At 43.6% G+C, this 17,357-nt stretch overlaps 2 protein-coding genes across 2 annotated transcripts; one reads left to right on the top strand and one right to left on the bottom strand.

The window, feature by feature from the left end:
* The first annotated feature begins 1,817 nt into the window (after positions 1–1,817).
* prag1 (PEAK1 related, kinase-activating pseudokinase 1) lies at positions 1,818–8,465 on the top strand. Its single transcript, XM_084572198.1, has 3 exons — positions 1,818–3,039; positions 4,053–4,819; positions 5,977–8,465. The coding sequence occupies exons 1-3, from the start codon at positions 2,907–2,909 to the stop codon at positions 7,135–7,137; spliced, it is 2,061 nt and encodes a 686-aa protein (XP_084428324.1). The 5' UTR covers positions 1,818–2,906; the 3' UTR covers positions 7,138–8,465.
* A 5,100-nt stretch (positions 8,466–13,565) lies between these two features.
* On the bottom strand, positions 13,566–16,913 carry edf1 (endothelial differentiation-related factor 1). The gene is made up of 5 exons (XM_084571753.1): positions 16,657–16,913; positions 15,297–15,348; positions 14,991–15,151; positions 14,261–14,354; positions 13,566–14,162 (listed from the first exon to the last, which is right to left on the bottom strand). Exons 1-5 carry the CDS (start codon positions 16,732–16,734, stop codon positions 14,101–14,103), a joined length of 447 nt encoding a protein of 148 aa, XP_084427879.1. The 5' UTR covers positions 16,735–16,913; the 3' UTR covers positions 13,566–14,100.
* Positions 16,914–17,357: the final 444 nt, after the last annotated feature.

Here is a 17,357-nt window from a genome sequence, read left to right as displayed (position 1 = left end):
TACTACGTATGGCGGGGGTTTAGAGGGCAGCCAGTCTGATCCAGGGGCATTTTTTTTCTGCCCGCCAGCCCGACAAGGACCTCTGTTTCTCCAGCATGAGGTAGGCACCTGATTGAGCAACTTTTTGTTGTTCGTGTCCTCGGCTCGACATTGATTAGTCATTTCTCTGTAGCCTTGTGTTGAGAAAGGGTGATGTTCTTGCTCATGCAGGGAAACTTTGGCCCAGTTTCTGTTTCAGATACACCATAATAAACCACAGTTGCTTTTTAGGTAAGCAGAGGCCTTTCACACCTCTAACTAGGTAGCCGAAACCGAGATCTGGCTTTCAGTGTGGTGATGTATCTTTCTTTCTCTTTCACGTCCTGCCTTTTTCACACCTTCCACACATCTTTTCTAATCTTGGTCTACTTCATTTCTCGTTCATCAAGTTTCCAGAGAAGAGTATTTTTTTTTTTTACCTATTAGAGGAGAGGAGCAACACGGTTCGATCTGCAGAATGCTTTTTGTCCTGCCTGTAAAAGAAAAGTGGGTTGCAGCGGATAAGGATGTAGCTGAGTGTAGGAGATAACAAGGTATGGAGCAGTTTGCAGAAGATAACAAGACTTGTGTCAAACATTAATGGATCTGTGGTTTATATGACCATATAGCCATGGTAACTATCCTAGAAACAATGGGTGCCCGTCTTCTCTGCACTATATTGTGTGTAGGGGTTTCACAACAAGCGGGATCAAACGTAGTCCGATAGAAAAGCAATGCAATAAATTCTACCTTTTGAGATTTTACATGAAAGAAACCCCTCGAAACGGATTTATTTTACAACAGCTCGAACAGGTCCTCTCTGGCACGCTCATACGAATCATCTTAAGATGTGTGTTTGTTGCGCTATGAGAAGTTTCGCATGGCAGAAACACGTAGTGAAAAGAGTTTTTCATCAAGAAGAGGAGTCAGGAAGTGAAACCGGTTGCGTGAACTTGATCCACTGCTTGCAGCTTAGTTTGCGGCTCACTTTACACCGTCACACTGCTTTCTGTTGCTCGTTAGTGCTGACCCCTATCCGAGCCCCCTTTTCTTTTGCCTTTCTACAGCTCCCCATGCACGCAGCTTCATTAATACCGCGCACATGTCAGTAAAGCATGTGTGTAAACAGATCGATTGCGTTGCTCACCGTGATTGTTTATGCTCTAAATCTGGGTTACTGTCTTCACTAAGCTGACAAGAAAAAACAAAACCCGGTCTGGCAGGTTTACTTGAGCCATCTCGCTTGTAGACTTTATTTTGGCAAAACAAAGAAACCTAATTGGAGGAAATAGGCAATCAAGATGTCTATTAATAGGTGTTTAGGCTGCAGCCAAGCACAGGAAGAATGGTGCATTTTTGTGTCATGACATCATGTGTATTTTAGTGTGCGAAGTCAGTTTTAATACGGTCACATCGTGCATAACAAGTGCTTTAGCTCTGGAAAAAAAGCTTAGTCAAAATAAAGTTACATTGTTTGTATTTTACAGACAATGAATTAAGCAGGAAAATACTAACGCCTCTCTAATCTGAGTCAAGGTCTTTTTTTGCACGCCCTTCCTCCAGAACCCTCGCTCATCCATGCGCATCCTCCCGCAGGACACGAGCGCTGACATTTCTCCACCGGGCAAAATCCTCATGTTTTGGATACAAATCGAGGGTGATCCAGAGTGAGATACGCACAGGCTCTCCACAGACTCCTAATCCCCGCAACCCATTACCATTTCCAACCATGCCTCGGCCTTTTCCACCTCCTTTCATCGCGCCTCTTTTGTCTGTAAAACGATAGCGGATCTCTCTGCTAACTGCCCACCGAGAATACCTAACCCTTTGTCTCCCCCCTGCGCCTCCTCTCCTTTTTCTCCTCCTCGTCTGTTTGTTCTGCTGATTTATGGCGGAACTGAAGTCGGGGGAGCCAGTGGATAAATGGATAGAAGAGGCATTTTGCGATGGAAGAGAGGAAGGGGAGATGAAGGGGAAGGGATGGGACCCGGCTTCCCTGAGCCATTAGCGGGCATAATGAGACGAGTGAATGTCTGTCACTCAGCCTAATTGGTCACCTTGATTAGAAACTCCGCTCATGCACAGTTTTTATCGGTACTAGGAGAGGTCATCGGGGCAGTAAGGAGACTGAACAAGAAGAATTCAGGGGTTCTTCCTCTGCAGCAACATTTTGAAAATATTTTGGTGGTCTTAGAAATAATAAGGAGCAAGAAAAACTCAACTAATAAGAGCATGGTGGGAGATTTGTATGCGCTGTGCTGGTAGTGGCAGATGCATGCATCTTGAAGCTGCTAGCCGCAAACAGGAATGAGGAAACCCAAGATGCTCAAGGGAATCTTGGGAAATATTGTTCCGCCGAGCTGTAACTGACACTTGTGGCCGGTGTTCAGCAGAAGTCTCACTTTAACTTCCAGAAATAATTGGTGATACACTAGACTTTACTACTGCCTGACATAATTTCCTGCAAAGCGCATTTGTTGCAGTAATAAATCAGCACAGAAAGAAGTCAAGAAGTGTGCTTCTCTAAATCTCTAAGGAAGTGAATCAGCTCCCGACAGTGCTACCTGACCGCCGTCATTTACAATGAAGCAATAGACTCGTTGGCGTGGATTATTTTTCAGTAGCACAGTGCAGATTAAAAAAAAAAAAACATAAAGAGGAAGTTGAGTGGTTCCACATTTAAAATACGCATGCACACACTATATCTATGTCTGCAGCAAACCCACAGACTCACTCTCTCGGAGCACCGCCGGCGGTTTTTCTAGAAGTTGAAATAGTTTTAAGAAAAGCAGAGACCCTTGCATGCTTATGCACGAGTCTTGAATGGAGGTTTGTCCCCGTCTTATTGACTTGGCCCTGCTTTTCTCCGTTGCAGAGTGTGCGGTAAGATGAGTGGCAGCAATCTGGAGCTGGACCGCTGCAGCCAACAAGGGTCAGTAGAGAGCCCTACTTCATCTTTGCGGGGCCTGAGCACTGCCAGCCTGCCAACCGCCTCCACCGACAACCTGACCGCTGACACTGGTAGGTATTTTGCACTGAACCTGGTCCAGTTAACAGGATTTTTTTTTTGAGTCTGAGTGAACCAGATCAATTTACACCAACAGAAAAGATGCACTTTGTACAGAGTGAAACTGAACGCTAAAAAGAGGAAAAAGGGGACAGCACGGTTTGATGGTAGTAGCTTGTCAGCCTTATCTCTTCTGTTCCTCTTTTTTCTCTGTTGTGACTGGCCGTATAAAACGTTTCCTCTACAAGTTCAAGATTGCCACAAATATTAAACCTGAGACATGTCTCAGAAAGAGTGGCATTAGACGTCAATGTCATCCTTCGCAGCTTTAAACCTCAGCGGCGCTCAGGCGCTTGTAATTGCTGTAACTTCCTGGGCAATGCTGTTTGAAGAGATAATTACGGACTCTGATAACGAGGGAAAAAGGGCTTGGCTACATCCCACGGAGCACATTTTTCCCCCCCCCGTGCAGTCTTCCCCTCTCGGTAAAAGCAGTTATTGGAGACCGCACCACGCAATTATCTCAGTATCTGTCTCCGTCGGTGCAACGTCGAGTTCCAGCTTTTAGTCTTTAATTGAAGAAAAATGGATCATAATTGGATGGAAGATGTTCTGAGTGTCACTTTGAACTGGAAACTTCCAGCACTTTTGAGGAAACGAGGTATGCGTTTGCGTTACGGCTTGTGCGGTGAGGCGGTGACAGAAGGAGTGCAGTAAATAAATCAGATTCGCAGCTGTCACCCAGGAATATGCTTGTCTGTGAGTACACTGAGGTTAAGGGAAATTAAATTACACGGACATGGCGAAACGGAGGATATACAAAGACTCTAAAGAAATGCAGGTCTCTATTTGTATCTGCGTCTATATTTGTGTTCATGTCTGAGCTTCTGTTTTCCAGGTTGGCACAGTTTGACAAACTGAAGTATTGTTTTCCTATCTGTTGTACATTTCATAGATTCCATGACCTACCATTTTTGATATCTCATATCTTTCAGATCTGCTAATGTAATTCCTGCTTCCTTCTTAGGTACTCGGGAGGCTACGCGGATGTCTTGTTCCTCGCCCTTTGCCAGAAGTCCAGCGGCCTCGGCTCCAGGGTCTCCTCACCCTCCCTCCTTCAGCAGCTCAAGTAACCAGCCGCCTCCACTCCCGGAGAAAAAGATGGTCAACCGCACCGTGTCCGCTCCCGACAGCGCCAACGGGAAGCCCTTTATCCGAGCCTTCCCTCGCCTCCCGTTCACCGGCTCAGAGAGCAACGTGTGCCGATCGACTGACGCTATCTCCCGGTCCAGTTTACCGTCCAGCCCCGTTGACCCTCGGCCCATTTTCTCCTCCAACGAGTCTCTGGAGCACTGTCACGCTCCGCTAGGCCGATCCTCAAGGTCCCGGACGCTGGACGAGCCGTTCAAGGCCCAAGGGCGTCTGGGCGTGCATTGCCGAAGCAGCATCACGTGCTCCTCTTCGCCCCAGCTCAGTGTGCCCTTCTCACCCTCTGAGCCAGGTCCAGCGCCGAATCTGGGCTCAAGCCTGCAGCTCCAGACCCTTCTGAGTAACATTGACAGCAGAGAGGGAGTGTACTCCAAACTGGGCGGCCTGTATGCGGAGTCTCTGCGGCGCTTGGCTCTAAAATGTGAGGATCACTTCACTCGCTCGCAGAGGAACCCTCTTAGGTTTGAGGAGAGCAACTGGTCCTTGTTCCGGCTCACGTCTAACAAGCCGAGCTGCAACTCCGGAGATGCTGTGTACTACTCTGCTGCCTGCGCCTCAGACCCCAGCAACTCCTACGCTGTGAAGGTAATCCCTGAATAGAGCAATACAACCTCATACAAACTCTTTTCCCTCAGTAGGTCACAGTGAACTTGTTCACCTTGCTGAGAACTGCAGGTGTGCCGCCTGGCTACTGCATCTCCTCATTCAACAGCTCACTGTGGCTGCTGCTTCTTTTACTTCCTATGAATGCTTCACTATAAAAGTCACAATGCCGTCTGGGTACGTCCACCTAGAACTAGCAGCACAATAAGATGTTCAGTTAAAGTGTTTTGTGTTTGAGCGCACCACTCCGAGGCCGTTTGTCAAAAGAGGATCTTGGCAGCTCAGTCAAGATTATCATCTTTACTGTTTTCCGAGGAATAATTTGTCCCGTGGGGCGTTGTAAATTGACCTTTTTATAAGCAGGGATTTGACAGTTTTGAGGACAGAAAGAGGAGATTAAAATTGGGCGGTGGTCTTGTTTGTTCTTGAGCTACAGATGGGACGAGCCCGCTGGAGCTCGAACCTTCAAGGCGTGTAGAGTAAACCATCAGGAAGAAGAAGGGTGTGGATTCAGTCTCCCTGATCTTTGTCCCGGCGTCATTAAGTGCTGTACAAAGCAGCAGCTGTTTGCATTGTATGTGTTATGCCACGGTCCGGGTGCCCAGACTCTTGCTTAATATCTCAAGGCCCAATTAATCTCCAGATTCCAGGCAGGATTTACAGTCAGACAAACCCCTCGTTCAAGGCCAAGACACACACACACACACACACACACAGGCACGCTGTCATCTTCCATTTATGATCATATTCATATTCTGTTCTTTCATCAGGGCTAATTAGACGTGTATTGTGTAACTTCATGCGTTGATTTCCAGACATGATAGCAGCGTTTTGCCGACTAAAATTTTGAATACCATGAAAGTGGAATTTAGTTAATCCCAAAGAAGAGATTATATGTCACAATCTGATCCAAATACACAATAAGAACATTACCGCATGTGTTCCAGAGCTTTGATGGAATTTTTGATGGAATATTTTACTAGTGCTTGGAAGATCTCTCTTGAACGAGAACAGGAACTGAATTGGTGTTGACCTTGTAGCTTGTGACTAACAAGAATTCCTTTCTTATGTTTCTTGGCTCCACTCCCTTCCCTTCCCGTCTCCCCCTCCTTTCTTCTTCTTTGTTTCATCCTTTCCAGATCTGTAAGAGTCCGTCCATAGATGCCAAACAGGGCCACCTCTACAGCCTGTCCGTGCAGCAGAGCATGCCTCCGCACTTCAACCTCCAGCAGGACTGTGGTCACTTTCTCGCCTGCGTCCCCCAGAGCATGTTGCCGTCTGATGAAGTCTCTCTGCCCACCACGCCTGCGTCCTCGCTTCCTCAGCCCTCCGCGCCTGCACAGAGCCAGCAGGTAGAAAGAGAGCGGGTGGTGGTCATCACCTCCGAGATCCCTCGGCAGACAGCAGCTGACTTTGTTCGAGAGTACGAAATGTTCCATAAAACTCAACCAGAGGTCTACGAGCGGCGCGTCTGCTTCCTCCTGCTGCAGCTCTGCAACGGCCTGGAGCACTTGAAGGAGCACGGGGTCACGCACCGTGACCTCTGCCTGGAAAACCTGTTGCTGGTGCCTCATCAGCGCAGGCCCTCCCACTTCACCCACCAGAACAGCACTGACAACAGCGGCAGTAATGGTTTGAGCAACATAGACATTCAGCGGCAGCTTCCCCGGCTCCTCATCAGTAACTTCGCGAAGGCCAAGCGCCGCTCCTCCGAGGATGTTGTCTCAACCAATGTGGACCCTCGGATCAAACGCGACCACGCTAGGTTGGCACCTGAGATTGTCTCCGCAGCTCAGTACCGCAAATTTGATGAGTTCCAGACAGGCATCTTGATCTATGAGCTCCTCCACCAACCCAATCCATTTGAGGTGAGTCCAGCACTGAAGGAGCAAGACTACCGCTGTGAGGACTTGCCTCCAGTCCCTTCTGTCTCGCTTTACTCAGCGGGTCTCCAGAGGCTGGCCCAGCTCCTCCTCCAGCCAGACCCCATCAAACGCATCCATATCCAGGAGGCCAAACGCATACTGCAGAGTCTGCTGTGGGGCCCCAGGAAGGACCTGATGGAGCAGCAGCGGGAAAGACACGTACAAGGGGGAGGCTACGTGGACGGATCCCGACACGAGGGCCTCCTCAACTGGCTGGACGTGAAAAGGGCCCTGCTGATGATGAAGTTCGCTGAGCGATCGCTGGAGCCGGAGAGGAACGCAGAGCTGGAGGACTGGTTGTGCTGTCAGTACTTTTCCTCAGCTCACCCGTTGTCTCTCTGCCACACGGCTGAGCTCCTCTACTCGCTAAAGTGAGGACTCACTTTAGAATCAGTGGAGCCATCAGTTTGTGAATGCGTGCGTGAAAACTAAACATTAATGTCTATGGATTGTAGGATCCTCTGGAGGAACTGTGAACCCGCCCACTGGCTGGCTGGCATGACATCGACATGCAAGAGAGCCACCCATCAAACTAGCCGTCCACTCTTTACCGTACCTTTTACGCCAACATTATCCTGCCACAGACAGTCAAATCTGTTATTGTAATAGTCCCAGACATATGGACAGATTAGAATCCTTTTGTACCAGTAAAAATATGGATAGTAATCATAATTCTGTAATACACTTACCAAAGTTTCATGTTTGACACTGTATTATTGTATTTATTAAATATCAATGGAGACATTTTACTCACTGAAAACAGGCTAACGGTTCATAACCTTATTCCGCGTTTTCCAACTTCTCAAAGTAATGCTGTGTCGAGTCTAGATGTGCAGCTAACTTTATCTGTGTATAAATGGCTAACTTGTCTGATCATGAAGAAGTATGAGGCCACCTGCAGACTTAGCACCTTTTCACTCATATGTTGAGTCACGGGCACATAAAGCTGCACGGTATACTGTCAACAACAATCTTTTCTTTAACCAAATCTGCAGACTAATGCCTCTTCCTTTGCTTTGTTAGCGATCAAGGCAGACTTCCCTAAGCAACTGACAACAGCCGGCAACGTTAGCGGTTGCTTCTACTGAATAGTTGACTCCAGTTTTTTCTCCTCATGCTTACTTTTAGGACATATTTAAATGTTTTGACATTTGTCGCAGTGCCTTTTGTTCTTTGTACATGTTTTAAGTGACTCAAGCCAAATGTAAATATTACTGACCATTCGTCCCACGTGAAACTGGCCTTTCACAGAATGTTCTGGTAACGACGTTGTACAGCGATTTGTAGATGATATTAGAGAAATGAGCCCGAGCAGGTCTTAAAAAGCCATGAATATGAGCAGCAGTTAAAATAATATTTATAACGTTATCCTGTAGTAGTCACTGGAATTCACCTGTTTATTTTCATATGTGGATTATCGAGTTTGTTTTTATCTGGCACAGCAGCAGCTGGGCTTGTTTGTTTTTTGCCTCCTGTTTTTCATGTCAGCTGCAGAGAAAGTTTAAAATTTTTATTTCTCCCAACAAAGAATTTCCTAATAAAACGTCTAGTGTGGCGAAAGAAGTTAACAGCCTTTGTCCATGACTGACTAATGTTGAAGAGAACATAGCCTGAGCTAAACTAATGGATTATTGATTTGAATTATTTTGCGTGTGTCTCACTTATTTGCATCCATCAATAAACAATGCATATATTTTCTCACAGTACTCTGGTGTTTTTTTTTTTTTAACAATGTAATGATAATTATTGTGTTGGTTTTAGCAGGTGCAAGTAGTTTTGCAGCTAACGAACTTCTGCAAAACATTTACGAAAATTTCTAACACCTCAGTGGTGATGTGCATCAATCCAACATGAAACAAACAAAAAAAATATGTGCATGATTGGAGTAACATTCCTTTGTCTTTTGACACAGGAAGTGTGCTTTTATTTTGAAGAAAAACGTGGAACACAACCCACAAAAAGCCACCTAGACTTTATGTTTCTTGTTCTGTTTTCTGGCTTGGAATTCAACTGGATCCAAAGTGCATTATGCAGAGCAGCGCGGCATGAGAGCAAAATCTTAACCCCGTAGCGAGCAGTGAAATTCATGAATGCCAAGTACATTAGAAATGCTCAGCAGGTAATGATGTTACAGATGAATGCACTCCTTTCTCCTAGGCTTTCAGCCTTAAGTGTAAATACGTTATGTGAAAATGTAATATTTATTACAAACGTCCAAAAAATGTATTTACGAGATATATATATACACTGATCAGGCATAACATTATGACTACCTTCCTAATATTGTGTAGGTCTCCCTTGTGCCTCCAAAACAGTTGTGACTCATCAGAGAATGGACATGGGCCATCTGAGGGTGTCGGTGAAACATCCCACGAATACTTGATCAGTTTGGGATCGAGAGAATTTGGAGGCCAGGTCAACACCTTGTGCTGTTCTTCATGTTTTTTGAGATGTTCCTAAACTGTTTTAGTGTGTGTGCCTGTGTCAGGTTGCATCCTGCTGGGGATGACTGCTGCCATCAAGGAGTGTCATTGCTATGGGGTGGGGGTGCCTGCTCTGGTCTAGGTGGGTGGTACATGTCTAAGTAACATCCACACGAATGCCAGGTCCAGAAGTTTCCCAGCAGAACATTGTATTGTCACAAGATGGTTATTTATTTCTCCTATCAGTAGTCATAATGTTGTGGCTGATCGGTGAACATCGCTGTAATTTTTAATGCAAGGGAGCAAATAAACTCATGCAAGAAAGGAATATAAACAGGCTCAGAAGTAATGGACAAGAGGGGGCTGAGAGACTCCTGTCAGTTCAACAAACATTTTCTGGTGTGGAAGACACAGAGTGCACTGAACCAGTCAGCACAACAGGTTGGTCGTGTAGTGGAATCTCAATTTGAGTTTGGAGCCTCGGGGCAAAACAGACCCCTGACTTTCCTCCGCTCTCTCCCCAATCCCTCCCCCCAGCGCTGCCCCAGACGCCCTCCCCACCGACCCCCACCACGAAGCTTTCTGCTTCACATCACTCCTTCAAAACCACTGGCTGCTCCCTTGTCATAGGTGGAACTATGTTGCTATGGTGTTTTGACCAATGGAATGGCATTTCCAGGAACGCAGTCAGTCTCTGTCTCCCTCTCTCTTTCACACAAACACACACCGAGTGGAGCAGCCTGTTGAGCAAGAATCCAAAATAACCCCCTGGTAACAACAGAAAGGGCCCTTCTTTGTCCGTCCAGTGAAAACCAGTCAAGAGGTTGCATACTTTAATAAAATATGCATTCCAGGAAAACTTTCTTTAGCCCGAGACATTACTTAAGTAATTAAATTTGCTATAAAAACTATTCACCAGTTATTGCTCACATGCCTCTAGGGTACATCTTTTGTTTTCTTTCCCAGAAATGAATGACCAAACATAGACAGTAAGACGTAGATTAAAGATACAATTTCCCAGCAACCGCATAGTTTCATTCTTTAAATTAGATAATGGCTCTTTAAATGTCATCCATGTCATTGTATATCTAAAAACAAAGCTGACGCAAAGGTAGGTAGACTTGGTGGGTTGTCGGGAAGATGTTTCACCGCTCGTACAAGTGGATTCTTCAGGTCTTAATGACTGAAAGGGAGTTTATCTATTGTTGGTGGGCACCTGAAAACTCATACCTCGAGTCTGGAGTTTCTGGCCATTACTGGCTCGTGATAATTGCTCCAGCTGTGTATTGGGTTGTTAACAGACCCAACCCATATGAGTTTCAGGTGGGCACCGCCCCCCACAGATGTTCCAAACAAAGACCTACATTCTCCACCAATTATTTAAAAACTCAAGGAACTACTTCAATGAGTAGCGAAACATCTTCAAGACAACCCAACAAGCCCAGTTCCCTTTGTTTCAGCTTTGTTTTTACACTGCCCTTACCAAAAAAAAAGTAGCCACCAAAAAAAAAAGGTCACACACTCTAATATTACGTTGGACCACCTTTAGCTTTGATTACAGCACGCATTCGCAGTGGCATTGTTTCGATATGCTTCTTCAATGTCACAAGTTTTATTTCCATCCAGTGTTGCATTCATTTTTCACCAAGATCTTGTATTGATAATGGGAGAGTCTGACCACTGCACAAAGCCTTCTCCAGCACATCCCAAAGATTCTCAATGGGGTTAAGGTCTGGACTCTGTGGTGGCCAATCCATGTGTGAAAATGATGTCTCATGCTCCCTGAACCACTCGTTCACAATTTAAGCCCCATGAATCCTGGCATTGTCATCTTGGAATATGCCCATGCCATCAGGAATGAAAAAATCTATTGATGGAATAACCTGGTCATTCAGTATATTCAGGTAGTCAGCTGACCTTATTATATGGGCACATAATGTTGCTGAACCTAGACCTGAGCAACTGCAGCAACCCCAGATCATAGCACTGCCCCCACAGGCTTGTACAGTAGACACTAGGCATGATGGGTGCCTTTTTTTTTTCCAGTTAGCCTCACTGATTAGTGGTTTCTTAAGGCTACACAGCTGTTCTGTCCCAGTCCCTTGAGTTTCCTTCAAATTATCTTACTTTGTCTATGAAACATAGCCCTGAGTTCTACTGTTGTGTTTCTTTGATTTGATTTCACCAAACGTTTAAGTGATCGCTGGTCATGGTCAATCAGGATTGTTTCCGAGCAAATTTCTTCCTCGAAAGTGATGGTTCCCCACTATCCTTCCAGTTTTTAATAATGCATTGGACAGTTCTTAACCCAATTTTAGTAGTTTCTACAATCTCCTTAGAGGTTTTCTCTGCTTGATGCATGCCAATGATTTGACTCTTCTCAAACAGACTAACATCTTTTCCACAATCACAGGATGTGTCTTTCAACATGGTTGTTCAAGAAATGAGAAGCTACTCATTGCATCAGTTGGGGTTAAATAACTTGTTGCCAGCTGAAAGATAGTCACCCATGCAGTAATTATCCAATAGGAGGCTCCTACCTATTTGCTTAGTTAAATCCAGGTGGTGACTTTTTTTTTGACCAGGCAGTGTATATATACAATGACATGAATGACTAAGAACCTTCACCAGCATTTTGTTAAGATCATATCTAGAGCTAGTTTAAGAGCCATTATCTAATTTAAAGAAGGAAACTATGCAGCTGCTGGGAAATTGTATCTTTAAACTATTTCTTTCTGTCTATGTTTGGTCATTCATTTCTGGAAATGACAAAACCCTTAGGCTTTCTCTTCAGTCAATGCTGTTCACCACTGTTTATTTACCTATGGTAGCGTATTTCAATACATGGAGGTTACCCAAACAGAAACTAGCTAATATTAGCTAGCTAACCCAAACATGCTACTTGGCTAGAGCTAGCTCGTCAGAACAAATTCCACTCATTTTACTCAGCTTTGTGTTTGTTGCAGGTTACGACTTTATGCTCAATAATCCTTACACAAATGTCTGCTCGTTTTTGTCCACAAATATGTAGGAAACGTTTTGAAATGGTACAAACCTAGCTAAAACTTTAGCTTGTGCTCTGAATAATAAAACATTAAACTCTTCCCTCTGCACATTTAAAGACAACAGACGTTGAACAAACTGCTGTACAAAAGTACAAACATTAAACTCTTCCAGTGCTCCCCCTCTCCTGTCAGTGCTGTATACCACTGTTTATTTTATGGTATTTATACACCAATTTATGTTACAACCCGGCTTGAGAGCACAGCAGTTACAAAAATAAGGGTTTACTTCCTTAAAAAGAAAGACAAAAAGGCAACAGGTGAGACTTGGTGAGCCTCTGCAGCTGAAAAGTTGTCACTTAAGGCCTCTTTAACAAGGCCCTTTGTTCAGTCTTCTCAGGTGTGGCTGCTTAAGGTAATTTAGCACAAGCCAAAGACACTTGCACAGCCACCGCAAGGCTAATAGAGGTGCAGAGGGCGCAACAATGATGTACGATGTACTGTGGTTGTCGCAGGTGTTTCCTGATGAGCAGTTAAATGAGTTACGGCATGTTCTGTTGCCTCTGCAAGATTTAAAATTAAACTATAGCGGAAGATGTAGGAACTCAAACCTCTTCAGTATCCCTCTGAGTCCTTAAAGTAAAATGTGTTCCGTCCCACTTGCAGTTCCCATGCCATACTGCTTTTATTATTCCGCAACAATAAGGGCCATGAATATTTCACGTGAACAGACGGCAGCCTTACCACCGGCAAAAGTAATACTCAAATCAATAACCCATGGTGCGAAATGGACGACTGCAGAGAAATGGAAGAGTTGCAAAACGCGGGCCTCGGCAAGGTCAGTTTAATATTTTAAAATGACGTGTGTTTCAATCTTAACATGTGGTTAATATTTTAAGACCCAAAATGAAATATCACCCAAGGCCAAAACTCTGTGGAAGCACATCCATTACTCATCTCGTTTTAGTGGTGCACCAGGTCTGTGTCAACAGCAGTAAACATTTAAATTTATAATGAAACTCATTTATGCAATTTAAAAAAAAATGTAAACATGTAAAGCAGTATCTGGTTTAATTGTGTATTTTTCAGTCATGATACATTTCTTGTGGTGTGCTGACATCTAGTGGCTAAACATTGCTACTTCATTTAATCAGTGTGCTTGCTCTGCAAAGTTTAGTTAGTAGAGCTAATGAAATGATGTAATTTTAAGGTTGTAAAGTACTATTCATTTAAACCACAGATAGTTAGTAAACATGAGGCTTTAACCTCTTAAATATATATATGTGTAATTGCATAGCAGCCAGAATTACTTAACATTTAACACTGTGGGTCTGTGAAAGCCTGTGCTGCTGTGATTAACTCACACGCAGAAAAGTCATGAACTGCCAAACTTTATTTTTAGATCAAAACAAAGAACAGCATTATAACATTTCAGCACTGTAATGACATCCACCCACTGTCTGAAAAGTGTGAAAAATATTAAATCAAGCACTTTCGGTTTAACAACATGCTCAGAATTAGTTCAACTTGAACATGAAAAAGAACTCCACCTTTGAAATGCTCTGCAATCCCTATCAAAAAGTTAAATTTTAATCATGCCAAAGCCTAAGCAAGACGTAGGTGAAAAGAAATTCACGGAACTTCCGAGTTGGTGATGCTGAAAAAAAAAAAATGCATTCGATCATTCGTTAATGTGGTCAAGAGAGTGTTTCCAACGACTTGTTAGTATGCAGCCTGCAATTCAGTGGAGCACCAGGTCCTCAGGCAGGACGCAGGTGAGATCAGCCCAGGTAGGGGATGGGATGGGAAAGAGTAAGGGGAAAAAGGATTTTTTTTCAGGGTTCGTGGCGGTAGTATGGGGAAGGATTCGGGTTACAGATGGGGTAGGGGGGGCTGATTTCGAGGCTTTGTGTTCATTTCGTCTTGGGTTTTGCCTCGAGGGGTTTGCCAATATCCCTCCCACGTAGTTTCAGCCCTGTTCATGGCCAAAGATGAACATCAGAGTTATATGACAGCATATATAAATATATTTATAAAAAAGTTTATTTTTGGAAGAAGTAGCAGTGTTTTTACCAATTGCTCTCTCGATTTTGCCCATGACCTGGTTGTTGGGAATTGCTCTCCCACACTCGTAGTCAGCAATGACTTGCGGCTTTTCATTAATTTTCTGAGGAAGAAGTTTGCAATGCATGATTTATCAATAAGTTTGTTACACCGAGAGGCAAAACCAGAAAAAGTGTGTTACAAAGCCATACAATAGCAACTTCTCCAACAGTCTCACTGCCCATATGGTATGTCTATCAACATTTGCATGTTTACATACAATTGTGAAATGACAATATTCTGAATTTTGATATCACATACACAGTGCTAGATTTTGAAATGCTGTTTGATTAAGTTATGTGGGACAGGCTGACATTATTTTAGGTGCATGTGGTGTCTCAGTTGGAGTTTCTGCAGCAGTTGGCAACACAAAAACTCTTGACTGTGCACATTTAGCCGACAGTTTGCAAGGGAATGGGAAGAGAGGCATGCCAAAAAAAGAAAACCTCAAATTTCTAGTCGGGAGGAGAAACATAGCTAGCGTCAAACATTATGAAAGACTTGGATATAAACAGGTTTTGGGATACACAGAAATATTACGACACCAGCCTTTTTAGACGCCAGTTATAGGAATGAAAAGGGGAGGGTGTGTTTGCACGGTGGAGAAAAGTGGTAAAAAACAAACAAAAAAAGCCCTGATGCGTATGAACAGGAGCGTTCACACAAATTCTTAAATATAAAAATGCATCTGTATACTCACAGTGGCCAAGTCTTTCTGGGTCAAGCCTCTCTCCTGTCTGCCTTGCTGAATGACTTTACCGACCTCAAGGGGAACCCTGTCATGGTGGAGCTCCTCTGTCTCGCGGTCAAGTTTGGCTGTATTTTTTGTCACAAGATGCTGTTTGTTCTGTCCAGCAGTCCCTGTGCGAGCGAGAGGCAGTGGTTCAAAGTACTGCTTGGGCATTATACTGATTGGTAAATACTGCATAATCACAACACTAACTTAATGTAGTCACTTTTCAAATAAGATGAGGTCTACAACAAATAAATAAATAAAATAATGTACATTTCTTGGTTGTCTCAACGTCTTCCCCACGTCTCTGAGCAGCAGTGATCGCCTGGAGAAAACATGGGACACATACACAGATCATAAAATTAGAAAACATATTCCAGTTTTACTGGCTCCCTACTCAGCTGTTGGCTCATAATTTTATAACCACGTAGTTAATAAGTTACAAACTCTGCTTATCTAAGAATGTTGACCAAGTCAGACAAAAACAACACATCCAGATCACCAACACTGACCGAGCACAGTCACTATAGCTTTTGACATTAGATTAAGCTGTAACCTTCCAACTTTCTCAAAGTCCACCTCTTTACAAAAAAATACTCTTTGTAAATTGTTAAGTCACTACTAAACACTTTAACTTGCAACTTTCACCTCGCATTGCACATATAATGTAGTGCTAGCTTCAATACTGCGTTAGATACACAGTAACAAACATGTGGTATGTATTTGGTTAAAATCTACAACGACACTAGTAATTAACTTGGCTTTTTCTACCAGGAAGGAAGAATACAGGTCATCATTTTAAAATAACCCCTGACCATCCAGTTTATTTTCTTTTTTTTTTGTAATGGAAAAAAAACGATTATTCAGAGCACAAGCTAAAGTTTAAGCCACGTCTTGTTGGTAGCATTTCAAGGCTACATATTAGAGTACAAAAAAAACTCACATTTGTATAAGGGTTACTGTGCATGAGGTTCAAAACATACTCAAAACTGAGTAAAAACGAGTAGCATTTGTTCTGACGAGCTAGCTCCAGCCAAGTAGCATGTTCAGGTTAGCTAGCTAATATTAGCTAGTTTCTATTTGGGTAACGTCTGTGTATTTAAATTAGCTACCACGGGTTAGTTAACCGTTTTATAACGAACGTGTCGTTTGTTAAACAGAGCGTAAGCTACCAAAAAGTGTTGACGTTTGGATAACATGCTTTATTTATTTATTTTTTTGGGTACGGTGAACGCAGCTGTTTGTCTATGTACCTGAACTTAGGCTAGCTAGCTGAGCTTCCTCCCCGAGTTAAAGAGTTGTTTGCAAAACCACCGCACTACAAACGGTCCTAATGTCTCATACAGCCGCCTGAATGGAACGGTTTGCGTTGCTAGCCAACTTCCAACGGTTATTAACGGTGTGCTAGCAGAAACAAACGGTCATATCTGTTGTTATTGACGTAAACCACGAACGTTGGACAGCTCAGCCCACAACCACGTGTATAACCTGCGTTAAAAGCCAAACACAATAGCTATGTTTAGACGATTTCGATTTATAAAATGAAATCAGATTGAGGCACATTTAGAGAATCAATACGTGTATGCTGCAGGATAAATGATAAGCACAAGCCAAGTGAAGCGTTGATACTGACCTGCTTGGATTTGGCCTGGGCAGCAGTCGGCCCCTTCTTCCTCAAGACAGTTACGGTATCCCAGTCGCTTTCTGCCATGTTTTTTTTTTGAGTGGATTCACTCGACACCCGTAACGTTTAAAATAGATACAAAAATAAGTTCAACTCAGTGTGTGGGGAAGTGATCTTTCAGCGAAGGTAGCGTTACTTTAGCGAATCAGACCCTCCTTCCAGAAATATCACCCACGCGTTCTGCCAAAGCTTTATTTACAACGGTGTGGTGAACAACAGCGGGGGAGTCTCAACAGCGCCCCCTGCTGGTGGAGGCGCACTGACCTACATTCACATCAGAATGATTTCACCGTTTAAAAAAGCATTACATCAGGCAGGGAAAACACCAAAGGGCAGCTTAACTAATTGTTACAAAATGCCTATGGGCTGTTTTTTAAAAACAAATTGCATAAATATGCAAAATCCAGGCTAAAACTTATCTTATCTGTAGCATTTGCTCCTTATTTATGCCCCCGTCTTCAGTTATTACCATCCACACTAACTCTGCAAATACATATAAACCCCTGTTTACACTGTCTGCACTTTATTCATACAGCCATGTTTACGTCCTCTATGGACAGTTTGTAAAGTTTTTTGTGTATACTGTGTATTGTTTTGCGCCTCACACTGCTCTCATGTGCCTTAAATTGCCCCCAGCTTTTTTTTTTAGA

This window comes from Chelon labrosus, assembly GCF_963514085.1.
Source record: "Chelon labrosus genome assembly, chromosome: 22".
NCBI classification, from domain to species: domain Eukaryota; kingdom Metazoa; phylum Chordata; class Actinopteri; order Mugiliformes; family Mugilidae; genus Chelon; species Chelon labrosus.
This window is presented reverse-complemented; position numbering and strand designations above follow the sequence as displayed.